At 45.7% G+C, this 15,657-nt stretch overlaps 1 protein-coding gene across 1 annotated transcript in view; it reads left to right on the top strand.

The window, feature by feature from the left end:
- The first annotated feature begins 59 nt into the window (after positions 1-59).
- MASTL (microtubule associated serine/threonine kinase like) overlaps positions 60-15,657 on the top strand; it is a 27,551-nt gene continuing 11,953 nt past the window's right edge. The window contains exons 1-6 of the mRNA XM_084859071.1: positions 60-505; positions 3,517-3,654; positions 4,140-4,279; positions 9,113-9,201; positions 10,660-10,766; positions 14,789-14,933. Of these exons, the coding sequence (XP_084715197.1) occupies positions 302-505; positions 3,517-3,654; positions 4,140-4,279; positions 9,113-9,201; positions 10,660-10,766; positions 14,789-14,933 (823 nt within the window). The 5' untranslated portion in view covers positions 60-301. The remainder of the gene's footprint in view (positions 506-3,516; positions 3,655-4,139; positions 4,280-9,112; positions 9,202-10,659; positions 10,767-14,788; positions 14,934-15,657) is intronic.

The raw sequence follows: 15,657 nt of genomic DNA, 5'->3' as shown, positions 1-15,657 counted from the left end.
AAGTAAAAAAAAAAAAAAAAATCTAGTCTACTTCCTTGGACGTAGGAGCGCGCGTGCCCGGGGGCAGGGGGACAAGTGAAAAGGGAGGTGTTAGTGAGGACCGGCGATCGTGCGCGACTCAAAACGCTCTCTAGCCGTTGGCACGGCGACAGAGACGTCATGCGTTCCGTTCGTTGACGCGCGGCGTCAGCCGAGCCCGGTGGGCGGGGCGTAGCTTTGAATTGTCGCGGGGCGAAGAGGCCGCGGCGCCGACGGGAGGGGGGGATCCGCCTCGGCCGCGGAGAAGGGGGCGAGGACGGCGATGGGGACGGTGGAGCCCGCGGCGTCTCCTCGGGATAGCCCGGCTGCGGGCCCGGGGGAGGAGAGGGACGCCTCGCGGGTGCGGCGCGGCGCGGCGCCCCGGCCGCCCTCCATCGAGGACTTCGCCATCGTGAAGCCCATCAGCCGCGGAGCCTTCGGGAAGGTCTACCTGGGCCGCAAAAGGGGGAAGCTCTACGCCGTGAAGGTGAGCGACCCGCGGGTGAGGCCGCCCAGAGGACAGGCACTGCCCGCCCGCCCGTTTGAAACCGCCTTCCCGAAAGCTCGAAGAAGTTAACAGTAAATTAGAAAACACGAATAAACCCCCTTAGAACGGGTTGACAACTAAAAAATAAAAACATCTAAATGGCAACCTAGAAGGGTTTGTTTTTTTTAAAAAACGAAAACAAAACCAGCCACACACCAATACATTGGGTTGCATTCAGACTTAGCTAAGCATGCCTCACTTAAGTCCCATTGATTTCAGTGGGTCTACTCGAAGTATAGTTAAACCTGGATACAAGCCGTTGTCATCAACTAGAGTAGACGCTGCTGTGCGCATAGGACAGGGGGAATCATTCTGTCCTGAACACCATTTGGGGTAGGAGGGAGGAGGGTGTTTGTATTGCAGCATAGTTCAACTTTTCACAAAGCGTTCATGCACTTTTTCGGAAAAGCACCAAATTTACCCCATATGTGGATGAAGGCATAGTGATCATTTTCAGTTTCTGAGGCAAATGGTGTTGCACATGTGCGCAATTACAGCTGATTGAGCATGGTATAACATACAGTGACTTGCATAAGAATTGTGCACACTTATATAAAAGCACCAGATTTACACCATATATGGAGTAATGCATAGTGATTGTTTTCAGATGTTGAGGCATGTGATTTTGCACATGTGTGGCTGATTACACAAGATTTGTATTTGAATGTAGACTAACCACAGTGACTCTTATGACACAGGATGATGTGAACACAGTTCATAAACTCATTAAAAACACCGGAATAGTTTAGAACAAGTATACAATTGTAACGATATAGAATGTCTAAAATGCACATGTATACTATGTCCAAAACCTCTGACATAGAGAATTGTGTTACTGTTCAAAGCTGCCCCGTTGTTTTATGAGTCATGCACTGTGTGTTATACCATGCTCAGAAAATCAGCTGTGTGCATACATGAAAAACTACACAATTGTTACACGAGTCACTCTGTGTTATACCATGCTCAATCGGCTGTGCATGCATGGATTACTGCAATGTGCTCTGTGTGGGGCTGCTGTTAAGGCTGCTCCAGAAGCTGGAGTTTAGTGCAGAATGCAGCAGCTCTGCTGTTGTCGGGAGCCACCCCTTTTCAGCATGCAACTCCTTTGCTGAGGAAACTGCACTGCCTGCCTATTCACTATCAGACCAAAACTAAGGTTTGGGTACTGGTGTACAAAGCCCTAAACAACTTGGCATTACCAACTTACCCTATCTCTTAGGTCATCAGAGGCTCCTGGTGGTTCCACATGGACCTATGGCCCAACTGGAGTCCACCCGGAGAAGAGCCTTCAGTGTGGTAGCTCCCGTCCTATGGAACTCCCTGCCTCTGGAGGTCAGGCAGGCGCCACCACTGGGTTGTTTTCGCCACCTGCTGAAAACAGCTCTTTTCCAGGAAGCCTTTCTCAGTTAACCAGTCTTGGTTTTATTGGCACTCTGTTGTGTTTTTTAAAAGAGAGTAATCTTTATCTATTTATCTTTTGTTCATTTTATCTCTTGTTCCCTGCTCCAGAATCTGTCTAGATGTAGAGCAGTACACAAATGTTGTAAATTAAATAAATAAATAAAATTTATTTAATTAAATTAATTAAACAAATGCACATGTATACTATACATGGCCCAGTATCTGAAAATGATCTATATGTATTAGTTTTTATATGATGTAAATTTCCTACTTTTATGAAAAAAAATGCACGATGGCTGGTTGCACTATGTTGGGGAGCATGAGGTTTTCTCTCAGGAGTACCCATCAAAATCTGGTTCATATTAAAAATGGAGCACTAACATAGCTGTTAGATTCAGTTTCATTTGGATTGCTCATAGACCTTAGAGCCAAATTAAATATTTGGCAGCAGACCCAGATTGCCCTGAACAGCTGCAAAGCATTTTAGTCGAAGGGACAATTTAGACATGTGGAGGAGGAGGGTGTTTAACCTTCCCTGCACTGATGCTTATTCTTATAATCCCCTCTCCCAGCTGCTTTATGCAGCATTGGGAACCTTGTCTGGTAGAGTGGGGAGAGTTTCAGTGGAACAATGGCAGGTGGGGAAACAGATAAGCATCTTGCTTCTATTTCCCTACTGCAAATCATGCTGTCTCCCTGCCCCTTTGTAAATGTTTGGCCCTCTCAAGCCTGTTGAGCATAACTTTGACCAAGGCTAAATCGGCAGACTTCATGATTACTTCAGAGTAGCTAAACCAACAGCAGCTAAAAAGTCATGATAAATTTGCATGGCTAGGCACACTATGGGTTGCTAAGTCTGGGTCTAACCCTGTGATAGCAGTCTTTGAGAGACAGAGGTGTCTCAGGTAATGATTGTGAGAGTGCAGAGAAGGCTTGAGAACTGGTGGGCCCTTAATTCATGGTTATTATAAAATGAAAGAGTTAATAACTTTGTTGAATAACTTTTTTTTTCAAATGAAGATTCCATGCTAGTTGTCTAAGAGAACTCAGAAAAATTGCAATTTCAATACCTTAACTAACTACAAGGGGCTAAATAAATACCTGCCAGTATAGGGTTGTTTTTAGAAAGGTGGATTCTTAACCCAGAAACTGGATTAAGAGCAATCTTAGTTAAACTAGCATGCTGAAAAGGAGAAATTTTTGAGACCAGGTATGCCTTTGAGACATGCTTTCTAGTGAACAGGCCAAAAGAGAGTTTCCCATGAATGTCCAGTTGATTGATCAGGATAGGGAGAAACCATATTGGTTGTATTGCCAGGCTAGTGATGAGTGTTGGAAGCCAGGCATCATGGGATTTTGCTTCCATATTAGGTGGTGGAATTAAACACAAATAATATTCTGTGAAGGATTTTCATATTAAAAGTTTACAAACCACTGGCACAGGAAAATGATTTTAAATTGCTCATTTATTTTTCCTCTGTGGTGATTTACTTGTGTACCATTTAAAATAATGGGAGAAAATATCAATCTGTGCGTTCATTGCTTTACAGGTAGTAAAAAAAGCTGATCTGATCAATAAGAATATGGTCCATCAGGTGCAGGCAGAGAGAGATGCTCTGGCTCTCAGTAAAAGTCCTTTCATTGTGCACTTATACTACTCACTTCAATCTGCCAACAATGTCTACTTGGTGAGTAAACCATTTATATTGCCTTAAGGCAGCTCCCAAAATATGCATCCCACCAGTTTTAGAAAATCCTTTTGTTTTCTTTCAAATATAGCTTAACTCCAACTTCCTGTTCAAGATGTGATTTTTTTGGCAGTACTATCCAACTTATTTATCCTCTCCTCTCTTCTTGAAAACCAACTTTGACGTTTTCTCAAGATAGTCAGCTTGGAAAAACAAACCATCCTTACAGAGATCTCAAGTATTTTGTTCTGTGTTAGGGTAGCTTTGATTTGGACTTAATTTTTTAACTGTGCTTGTAGATTTTTTGTTTCTGCCTATATGCCAACTTTTAATATGGCCACACGGTTACAGGCCATTTTACAAAAGGACAGAGATATGCAGAACAGATCAGGAATGTTACTCTGCATTTGGTATTAAGATATAGATGTTACCATAAGCCAAGATGGCAATAAGTGTGTTTTTCAATGACGTTTTTCCCTTGGCAGGTAATGGAGTATCTCATTGGTGGAGATGTAAAATCTCTTCTTCACATATATGGTTATTTTGATGAAGAAGTGGCAGTAAAGTATATTTCTGAAGTAGCACTGGCTCTTGATTACCTTCACAGACATGGGATAATCCACAGGTAATATCAGTTTATGGAGTATTTATTGCTGCATCTCATCCCATCCCATTCAGGATCCAACACTTTAGTTTAGTCCAGGGAGGTTGCAGGCAATCTAAACAGGATGGAATTGACCCCCCCTACCATACCTCCATGTCATTTTCAGTATCAGTTCAGCTGATCACTTTGCAATTCAACACAGCTCATCAAAGACTCGAACACTGGTCGAGTTCGCACAACACGCAGGATTCGAACAGCCCCTGGTGAGCCCGGCAGACATTCAGGGTCACTGTGGGTTGTTCTCCCCCTCCTTCCCCCTTGGTCCCCCTGCCAGCCCCAGCAGGGACTTGGCGGCATAACCCCTCTTGTCTGCCTCCAAGTCGTCATCCCCCCCCCCCCCCGAACTGCCACAGAACTGTCAAAGATAGCCGTGGTTAGTGTGATTGGGGAAAAAGGGGGATGTTTCCACATTACCAGGGCGGGGGGGGGGGAGTTCCAGCCCAAATTTACACAAATGTCAGGAGAGAAAAAAGGGTTAGTGAATGAGTGACAGCCCCTCCAAAGTGCTGCTTGGGTACTGTTGGAGGGGCTGTCACTCATTCATGGGAGAGATCACTTGGCAAGAGCAGCAGGGGTTTCTGCTGCTCTTGCCAAGCGGCTCACTCACCAATGCCCGCAACCTACAATGGGTTGGCAGTGCCGGGTTCAGATGACACACCAACTCATCATGGGTTCAACAACCCCTACAAGAAGCCAAGAGTTGTTAGCGTGGCCTGTTGCCCACACGCATGCTACCCTGTGGGGATTGGTCCAGGTTCGTATGACATGATGGCTTGTCATGTTGTGCAAAGTCAGTCATTTTTTCTGTTGGCATGATAAATGAAGCCTGTAGTCCTAGTGGTGACTTATTTTCTGGAAAGCAATTTAAGCACAACGAGAAAACCTCTTCAAATGGAAAATAATCCTATGTAACTTAATTTGGGGCATCTTACTGAATAAACTCCTTCCTTATTACAATTAGGAGTTCCATTTCAGGTTCCTGGGGAGGAGAATAAAGTTGAGCAAGAACAATACACAGTTACAATGAAAAAGAAAAATGCATTTTAAGAGCATTTGTTATGATTATGTTTTATCATGTAGAACCGCAACAATTTATTTATTTATTTATTTATTTATTAGATTTATTAGCCACCCATCTGGCCGGTCACCCAGCCACTCTAGGCAGCATACAGTGCAAATAACAACACAAAGTACAACATAGTCCACTAAACAAAACAACATTGCTCTAAAAAAAACACCCCTAACCCACCATAAATGCCCTCCTGAACAGCCAGGTTCTCAAAGCCCAGTGGAAGCTCATCAAAGAGGGGGCATGGTGAAGGTCACTAGGGAGGGAATTCCACAGAGTAGGGGCCACCACAGAAAAGGCCCTCTCCCTAGGCCTCTCCAGCCTAGCTGTCCAAGCTGATGGGACAGACAGTAGGCCTACCGAGGCCGATCTCGTTGAGCGGCACCCCTGGTGTTGTTGGAGGTGCTCCTTAAGATAGACTGGGCCAGAACCATATAGGGTTTTAAAGGTCAATGCCAACACCTTGAACTGGGCCCGAAAAACAACTGGTAACCAGTGCAACTCCTTCAGCACTGGAGTGATGTGGTCTCGCCGATGGCTGCCTTTAATCAGTCAGGCTGCTGCGTTCTGCACCAGCTGCAACTTCCGAACCATCTTCAAGGGTAACCTCACATAGAGCTCCATACAGTAGTCTAGGTGAGAGTTGACCAGGGCATGGGAGCAGATGGTTAGGGAGATAGGGGCACAGCGGCTGTATCAGATGGAGTTGGTACATCGCTGTCTGGCTCACGGCTGACACCTCAGCCTCCATGGACAGCTGGGAGTCTAAAATGACCCCCAGATTGCGGACCTGGTCCTTCAGGGGTAGCTGCACCCCATTAAACACCAGGTCAACCTCCCCTTGTCTTCCACAAAAAGTACTTCAGTTTTGTTGGGGTTCAGTTTCAGCTTAGTCCTTTCCATCCAGCCACTCACCAACTCCAGACACTTGGACAGGGTTTCTAGAGCCAACCTTGGCGAGGATTTAAATGAGAGGTAGAGTTGGATGTCATCTGTGTATTGGTGACACTGCACCCCAAACCTCCTGATGATGAAGCCAGTGGCTTCATATAGATGTTAAATAACGTCGGGGAGAGAATAGAACCCTGTGGCACCCCTCAAGTGAGCAGCCAAGGGCCTGAAGTTTCCTCCCCCAGAGCTACCTTCTGTTACCTGCCAGAGAGGAAGGAACAGAACCACCGTAATACGGTGTCCCCTATGCCCAACCCCTCCAGGCAGTCCAGGAGGATTCCGTGGTCGACATTATCAAAAGCCGCTGAGAGATCGAGGAGAACAAGGAAGGAGCATTCGCCTCTATCCAGAGCTCTCCCCATATCATCCACCAAGGCGACCAAGGCTGAGTCTCTCCCATGCCCGATATCCCATGCCTGAAGCCCGATTGAAATGGATCCAGATAATCAGCTTCTTCCAAGTATGCCAGCAACTGCAAAGCCACCACTCGCTGAATCACCTTGCCCCAAAATGGCAGATTCGAGACCAGGCGAAAGTTATTCAAGTCTTAGGGATCCAAGGAGGGCTTCTTTAATAGTGGTCTTATCATGGCCTCCTTGAGGACTGATGGCATCACTCCCTCCTCAAGGGAGGCATTCACCACCACCTTGATCCCCTCCCTAAGTCTCTCCCTGCAGCTCATAATGAGCCAAGATGGGCAAGGATCGAGTAAGCACGTGGTCGGCCTTAAAGATGAAAGCACCTTGTCCACTTCCTCCGAAGGAAGAAGCTGGAACCAATCCCACACAATCGGTCTGCCACTGGCCACCCCTTGTTCACTAACTGTATCCACAGCACACGGAATAGCACTCCTGACCCGTTCAATTTTATCTGCAAAGTGCTTTACAAACTCATCACAGGAGGCCTTAGAATGCTCCATTGGTTCCGGAACAATTGGACCAACCAGGTTCCAGACCACTTGGAACCGCCTCCTGGGAGCATTCTGCAGACGTGATAGAGGCAGCATAAAAATTCTTTTTTGCTGCTCTTATCACCACGTGGTAGGCTGAAGCTACAGCTCTAACCCATATCTGATCATCTTTGGGGTGAGATTTCCACCACCGGCGCTCTAGCCATCTCACCTCCCGCTTCAGAGCTTGCAACCGTGGGATGAACCATGGTGCAGTCTGAGCTCTGTTCAGGGGGAGAGGGCATTTTGGAGCCACACAGTCTAATGCCCCAGTGATTGCAGCATTCCAGCCATCCACCAGGGTCTCGAACAAAAGGGCCATTTGCGTGCTCCAAATAATCCCCAAGCGCAGTCAGGAATCTATTTGGATCCATAAGACGCCTGGGGCGGACCATCTTAATGGGTCCTCTACCCCTGTGGAGGGGTTGTGGAACCAAGAAGTCCAACCCTACCAGGTAGTAAGCTGACCATGACGGGGTGTGTGTGGGGGGTAGATATACCCCCAATTTCCAGATCACTCCCCAACTGCCCGGAAACAAAAACAAGGTCTAACGCATGACCGGCTATATGGGTGGGCCCAGTTGGAATGGGGTGCAGCTCCCAGGAAGTCATGGTCTCCATGAAGTCCCAAGGCAGTCCCATGAGGATGGCCTCCAAATGTATATTGAAGTCCCCCAGCACATTAAGGGACTGCGCACACACATCAGAGACCACCTCAAGCACCTTGGCCAGGGAGTCTGTTGTGCAGCGGGGTGGGTGGTACATGAGCAGAATCCCCAGACTGCCCTTCGAGCCCAACCTCCAGTACATGCAATCAGCAACCCTGGTCTCCCGGAGAGGGAGTCTGGTGAGGACCAAGGACTCCCGGTAGATAACAGCCACTCCCCCTCCCTGACCCCCAGCCCTCGACTGCTGCGCGTATGAAAATCCAGCTGGGCAAATGGCCGCAAGAGTGGGAGCAGCGGCCTCATCTAGCCAGGTCTCTGTAATACATGCCAGGTCCGCACTCTCATCCAGGATCATGTCATGGATGAGAGATGTTTTATTGGGAATGGACCTGACATTACACAGCAGCAGACGAAGGCCCGAGGTTGGAGTCACGCTTCCCACAACTATCCTTCGGCTCTGGACAGGCCCGGAACAGGGGACAGATATTACACATCTCTCCCCTGTTCCCCTTACCTGGCATAGCCTGCCCCTAGCGCTCCACCAGCATCTGCTGCCCAGCCTCGGTATGTTCTGGCCCCCAGAACTCAACCCACTGCCTCTGCCAGGAGGGCACATGCCTCCATCACTTCTGCCTATCAGGTGGGTACCTCACCCTTAAAATCACAAACACAACCCCAAAACCCATCACCCACCACCAATTTTTAAAAACTACAACCCAGGCCCTCTGCCCCCTTGTGGCTCCACTGAGTGGTTCACCCAAGTCATAAGCCTTTATAACTTGGTGCAGCCTCCCAGTGGCCCTCAGTTCTCCAGCCGATGGATGAGGCCAGAGTCTGCAGTCCCAGGGAAATGTCAGTTGGAACTGTGTGTTCTTTCTAGCTGGGAGGGGTCGAGCGATGTTAACTCAGGACAAAGAGGCCCTCTTCCTCTGTAGCAAAGGGATTTGTGTCATTTGCATGCGTATCTAGTAGACAAGACAGGCCCACTTAATTATTTCTCGTAGTCATTTGGCTTGTACAACTACTGAGCAATACAGATACATACACTCTTGATGGATAATAATTATATAGTATTACACTTGGAGGAAGGAGTGGGCTCTATAAATGGGTACTCCTGGCTTACAATATGCCATATAAACATTTCTTTATAACTGCAGAGACCTAAAGCCAGACAACATGCTGATATCTAATGAGGGGCACATTAAGCTGACAGACTTTGGACTGTCAAGAGTTACTCTGAACAGAGGTAAGTCATACATATACACACATACATGTCTATATCTATGAGAGCTATCTCCAAATATATGTTAATATTCAGTGTTAAAAGAATATTGGCAAATATAAATTATTTGTACACATGTTTTAAATGTGTCTTTCCACAATATGTTGGAATAAATGTTTCAGGAAGTCACCCTGTGGGAAGTATCCAGTGTTACTCCTATAAAGAGTAGGCCCATTGAAATGAAGGAGGCTTACATTAATCACAACTAACTTAAGTCCCATTCATTTCAATGGGTTTACTCTACATAGGACTAACATCAGATACTACCCTATGAATTTCATTGTTAACAAGCGTGCATGCTTGTTTGTGAATAGCCATTTGCCTGATTTCCTATGGCAAGTAAAGATCGCTCCCCGTGACCAGCCAAGGAAACTTTTTCAAACTGGAAAAGTTTGTTCTAGCACTGCAGTTGTAAACATACTTTCTAGGGAGTAAGATCCCTTGAGTACAATGGGACTTACATTTGAGTAAAAAAGCATAGGCTTGTGCTTTAAGTTAAGTATTTGTGGGCAAGTCAAAATGTGTAACTTGTGGAAATATTTGCAAGGGGGGTGTAAACATTCTTATGCTTTTTTATGTACCTTCTTAAAACTGGGTCATTATGTCATTTTTCATCCTCAGTAGCAATCCTGACCTCGATATGCATCTGTTCAGCATGTCTAACAGAGCTTTGGGCTTATATTTCTCCAACAGCAGCCATCTGACAAAGTACCTTTGAAACAAAGATTACTTTTCAGTTAGCATGGAGAGCTGGAATTCAAAGAGGGGGAAAATCTAAAATTTGCATGGAGTATTGCAGAGTTTTGATGTGACTAAAATAGTTCTTTTGACACAATCAGCAGCAATTCCTTCTACTAGGATTTTCCAGTGGCCACAATATGAGAATTGCTTCCAGCTATATTCAAAACCAGCCTGTTGAACACATTTTAATTTCATCATATTGGACTAAATATTTGGAGAAGGTTGGGACTGTCCCCGATAACAAAACAAATGTCTGGGGCTGCCCTTCGTTTTACTATGCAAAGCCTTATGAAATTTTTGAGTGATGTAATATTTTGGCTTGCAGTGACCTCTGCTGGTGTGTTTCCATAGCACATTAGCTGTTTTAAGATTTGTACCCCAGCTTTTGATCAAATGATCCTCAGGGCAGCTTACAACAGCTTCTGACAATTAAAACACAATTAACTCAACTCCTGGTGGTGGGGTGGCCAAGAGAGCAAGGCGGGGGGGATGAGAACATGTTAAAGCCTCTTCCCAGCTTTCTGTTTTTGCTGCCATTGCTGCTGTAATTATCGGGCATGTGGCAAGCCCAGAAAAAATCATTACAACGAATTATTTTCTTTCATTGCACTTTAAAACATAAAATGATAATGAAGAACCTAATAGTTCTTCAAGAACCTAATGCTCTTAAACTTTTCTCAGAACTAAATATGATGGATATCCTCACTACACCATCCATGTCTAAACCTATGCAAGACTATTCACGCACTCCAGGACAAGTGTTGTCTCTGATCAGCTCCTTTGGTTTTGTAAGTATTGAAAATAATGTGGTGTCTCCCAGATGATTTGTTGTTGTTCAGTCGTGTCCGACTCTTCGTGACCCCATGGACCATAGCACGCCAGGCCTTCCTGTCCTGCGCTCTCTCCTGGAGTGTGCTCAAGTCCATATTCATTGCATCGGTGATGCTATCTAGCCATCTCATCCTCTGCTGTCCCCTTTTCCTTTTGCCTTCAATCTTTCCCAGCATCAGGGTCTTTTCCAGAGAGTTTTCTCTTCGCATTAGGTGGCCAAAATATTTGAGCTTCAGCTTCAGTATCTGTCCTTCCAATCAGCAGTCAGGGTTGGTTTCCTTTAAGATGGACTGATTTGACCTCCTTGCAGTCCAGGGGACTCATACGAGTCTTCTCCAGCACCACAGTTCGAAAGCATCAATCCTTCGGCGCTCAGCCTTCCTTATAGTCCAGCTCTCACAGCCATACGTTGCTACTGGGAAAACCATAGCTTTGATTATACGAACCTTTGTCGGCAAGGTGATGTCTCTGCTTCTTACTATGCTGTCTAGGTTTGCCATAGCTTTCCTCCCAAGGAGCAAGCGTCTTTTAATTTCATGGCTACAGTCACCGTCTGCGGTGATCTTGGAGCCCAAGAAAATAAAATCTGTCACTGCTTCCATTTCTTCCCCTTCTATATGCCAGGAAGTGATGGGGCCAGATGCCATAATTTTAGTTTTTTTAATGTTGAGTTTGAAACCAGCTTTTGCACTCTCCACTTTCACCCTCAGCAAGAGGCCCTTTAGATCCTCTGCGCCTTCTGCCATTAGGGTGGTATTGTCTGCGTATCTGAGGTTGTTGATAATTCTCCTGGCAATCTTAATTCCGACCTCTGATTCATCCAACCCGGCGTTTCTCATGATGTACTCTGCATATAAATTAAGTAAGCAGGGCGACAATATGCAGCCTTGTCATACTCCTTTCCCAATTTTGAACCAATCGGTTGTTCCATGTCTAGTTCTTACTGTTGCTTCTTGACCCTCATACAGGTTTCTCAGGAGACAGGTAAGGTGGTCTGGTACTCCCATCTCTTTCAGAATTTGCCAAAGTTTGTTTTGATCCACACAATCAAAGGCTTTAGTGTAGTCAATGAAGCAGAAATAGACGTTTTTCTGGAATTCTCTTGCTTTCTCCATGATCCAGCGAATGTTGGCGATTTGATCTCTAGTTCCCCTGCCTCTTTGAAACCCAGCTTGTACTTCCGGTAGTTCTCGGTTCACATACTGCTGAAGCCTAGCTTGTAGAATTTTGAGCATCACCTTGCTGGCATGTGAAATGAGCGCAATTGTACGGTAGTTTGAACACTCTTTGGCATTGCCCTTCTTTGGAATTGGAATGTAAACTGACCTTTTCCAGTCTTGTGGCCACTGTTGAGTGTTCCAAATTTGTTGGCGTATTGAGTGCAGCACTTTAATAGCATCATCTTTTAGGCCCTTAAATAGCTCAGCTGGAATACTGTCATCTCCGCTAGCTTTGTTGTTAGTAATGCTTCCTAAGGCCCACTTGACTTCACTCTCGAGGATGTCCGGCTCAAGTTCAGTGACCGCACTGTCATGGCTATCAGGGACACTAGGATCTTTCCTGTATAGTTCTTCTGTGTATTCTTTCCACCTCTTCTTAATCTCATCTGCTTCTGTTAGGTCCCTGCCTTCTTTGTCCTTTATCATGCCCGTCTTTGCACAAAACGTTCCCTTGAGATCTCCGATTTTCTTGAAGAGATCTCTAGTCTTTCCCATTCTATTGTTTTCTTCCATTTCTTTGCATTGTTCATTTAAGAAGGCCTTCTTGTCTCTCCTTGCTATTCTCTGGAACTCTGCATTCAGTTGGGTATATCTTCCCCTTTCTCCCTTGCTTTTCGCTTCCCTTCTTTCGTGAGCTACTTGCAAAGCCTCATCAGACAGCCACTTTGCTTTCTTGCATTTCTTTTTCTTTGGGATGGATTGAGTTGCTGCCTCCTGAACAATGTTACGGACCTCCATCCATAGTTCCTCAGGCACTCTGTCTATCAGGTCTAATCCCTGAAATCTATTCCTCACCTCCATTGTATATTCATAAGGGATATGATTTAGGTCATACCTGAATGGTTTAGTGGTTTTCCCTACGTTCTTCAATTTAAGCCGAAATTTTGCGATAAGAAGCTCATGATCCAGGTCTTGTTTTGACTGACTGTATAGAGCTTCTCCATCTTTGGCTGCAAAGGACATAATCAATCTGATTTCGATATTGACCATGTGGTGATGTCCCTGTGTAGAGTCGCCTCTTGTGCTGTTGGAAAAGAGTGTTTCCTATGATCAGCGTGTTCTCTTGGCAAAACTCTATTAGCCTTTGTCCTGCTTCATTTTGTACACCAAGGCCATGCTTGCCTGTTATCCCGGTGATTTCTTGACTTCCTACTTTAGCATTCCAATCCCCTAGGATGAAGAGGACATCTTTTTTTGGTGTTAGTTCTAGAAGGTGTTGTAGGTCTTCATAGAACCGATCAACCTCAGCTTCTTCGGCCTCAGTGGTTGGGGCATAGACTTGAATTACTGTGATGTTGAATGGTTTGCCTTGGATTCGTACTGAGATCATTCTATCGTTTTTGAGATTGTACCCCAGTACTGCTTTTCCCACCCTTTTGTTGACTATGAGTGCTACTCCATTTCTTCTAGGGGATTCTTGCCCACCATAGTAGATATAATGGCCACCTGAAATAAATTCGCCCATGCTTGTCCATTTTAGTTCGCTGATTCCCAAGATGTTGATGTTCAATCTTGCCATTTCATGTTTGACCACCTCCAGCTTACCTTGATTCATTGATCTTACATTCCAGGTTCCTAAACAATATTGTTCTTCACAGCATCGGACTTTCTTTTCACCACCAGACACATCCACAGCTGAGTGTCCTTTCAGCTTTGGCCCAGCCGCTTCACTCTTTCTGGAGCTACTTGGAAATTCCCTCTGCTCTTCCCCAGTAGTATATTGGACACCTTCCTACCTGAGGGGCTCATCTTCCGGCGTCATCTCTTTTAGCTTTGTGATACGTTCCATGGGGTTTTCTTGGCAAGAATACTGGAGTGGGTTGCCATTTCCTTCTGCAGTGGACTACATTTTGTCAGAACTCTCCACCATGACCTGTCCGTCTTGGGTGGCCCTGCACGGCATAGCTTATGGCTTCACTGAGTTACGCAAGCCCCTTCGCCACAACAAGGCAGTGATCCATGAAGGGGTCCCAGATGATTAGAACATAGCAAATTGCCTTATATGAAACCAAGCTATTGTTCCATCAACCTCACTATTGTCTGCATTGACTGGCAGCAGCTCTCCTGGGTTTCATACAGGAGTCTTTCCCAGATCTGATGCCAGTGATTGACCTCAGGACCTTTTTCATGCAAAGCATGTTCTTGTCCACACTTTCCCAATTAATTCTACTTTATTCCTTGAGGAGATTTGGAGGGAGCAATCCTATGGCCACTAGTCAGTGGCTAGAAGGCCATAGGATATCTGGTTTTCCGGGAATCGACCTCAGAGCCTGCGCTTCAAGGTCGGTTCCCAGAGAACTGACCTTCCCTCCCCATTCCGCGCTGCCTCAGAGGCAGCGCAGAACAGCCCCATTCTCCATGCTTGCAAGAGGAGTGTGGAGTGGCCAAAATGGGGCATTCCGGGGCTGGGAGGGCGGAAATGCCAGTACGATACATACTATGTGTTGTCCAGCAACCTCCTCCCCTGCTCCACCCTCCCGCCCTCCAGCTGAAATCTGCTGTCTTGCTGCAAATGCAGGGCAGGAGAAGTGCATAGGGAACGATCCCCTCCATGCTTCTCCTGCCCTGCATTGGATAGGCGGTCACCTCTGAGTTTGGAGGCAACTGCCTATCTGCGTAGGATTGCGCCCTTAGTCTATTGGGAAATTAGGCAATCCACCATTCCAGCTGACTTTGGGATCTGAAATCATAAATTTCTATGTTCTGTAATGTATTTGGTTATATGTATCTGTAGAAAAAGCATTTCTTACTTTTGACAGTATACCCCAGTTGGAGCGAAAGTGCACACACCTAGTCCAAGCCCTATTTGTGCAGAGATGTCTCAGCTTTCTGGAGGATTTGTTTCCCCCCTTTCTGTAAGTCACAAAGACTACCCTTCTGCATCAAGTAAGCTACTGAGAGCATGTAAGTATACAAAACAGAAAGATGGCATATCTCCACATGAGCCTGCCTGTATACAGAGATCATCTCTGCGGGCCCTTTGCGAGCACCTGTGCATCAGAGGTTTGGTGGGTGGTTATTGGGGAAAGGGCCTCCATTTGTTGAATGCTCACCACAGTAAGGCTTGCTCAGTGCCCACTTTGATCTCATTTTGGCTCTTGGGTCTTATGACTGTGAGCTTTTAATCTCTGGTTCATTTTACGCTGCTTTGTGTCCGCTGTTTTGAGGTGCATGTGGTGATTTTTTTATGGTGATAATGTATTGTTAAGCTGTCCTGGGAAGGTTTTTGAGGACCAGGGCATAAACATTTAAGATAAAATAAAAACCCCAAGAGAAGCAGGTTTTCAGAATTGGGATTTGTTATAGTTTTACCAAAGAAGTCTTCAAATTGTTGAGACCTGGGACCTGTCTTTAACTCAACCTGCAACATAAGGCCTTTTTCATTTTTTACTGATCTAGTCACCTCACTTTTCTCTGCCTCTTAAAATGCAGAACAGTGGTGTAAACACTTGTGACAGATCCAGCCTCGGTTGCTTCCAGATGAGGCTTTTATTATACAGTCACACCGCCTCATTCACAGAATTCTATAGGGGATCCAGACAACATCATCTTCAATTTGTAGCCTTCCCATGTTTTCCCACTGCTTCTTCCATTATTTTCCTTACCAGAAAAAGATCTGTTAAGGAAG

Source organism: Heloderma suspectum, chromosome 5 (assembly GCF_057233095.1).
Source record: "Heloderma suspectum isolate Gila_16-S chromosome 5, 16-S_ref, whole genome shotgun sequence".
NCBI lineage: Eukaryota > Metazoa > Chordata > Lepidosauria > Squamata > Helodermatidae > Heloderma > Heloderma suspectum.
The sequence above is the reverse complement of the archived record's forward strand: the minus strand, read 5'-3'. Positions and strand labels throughout refer to the sequence as shown.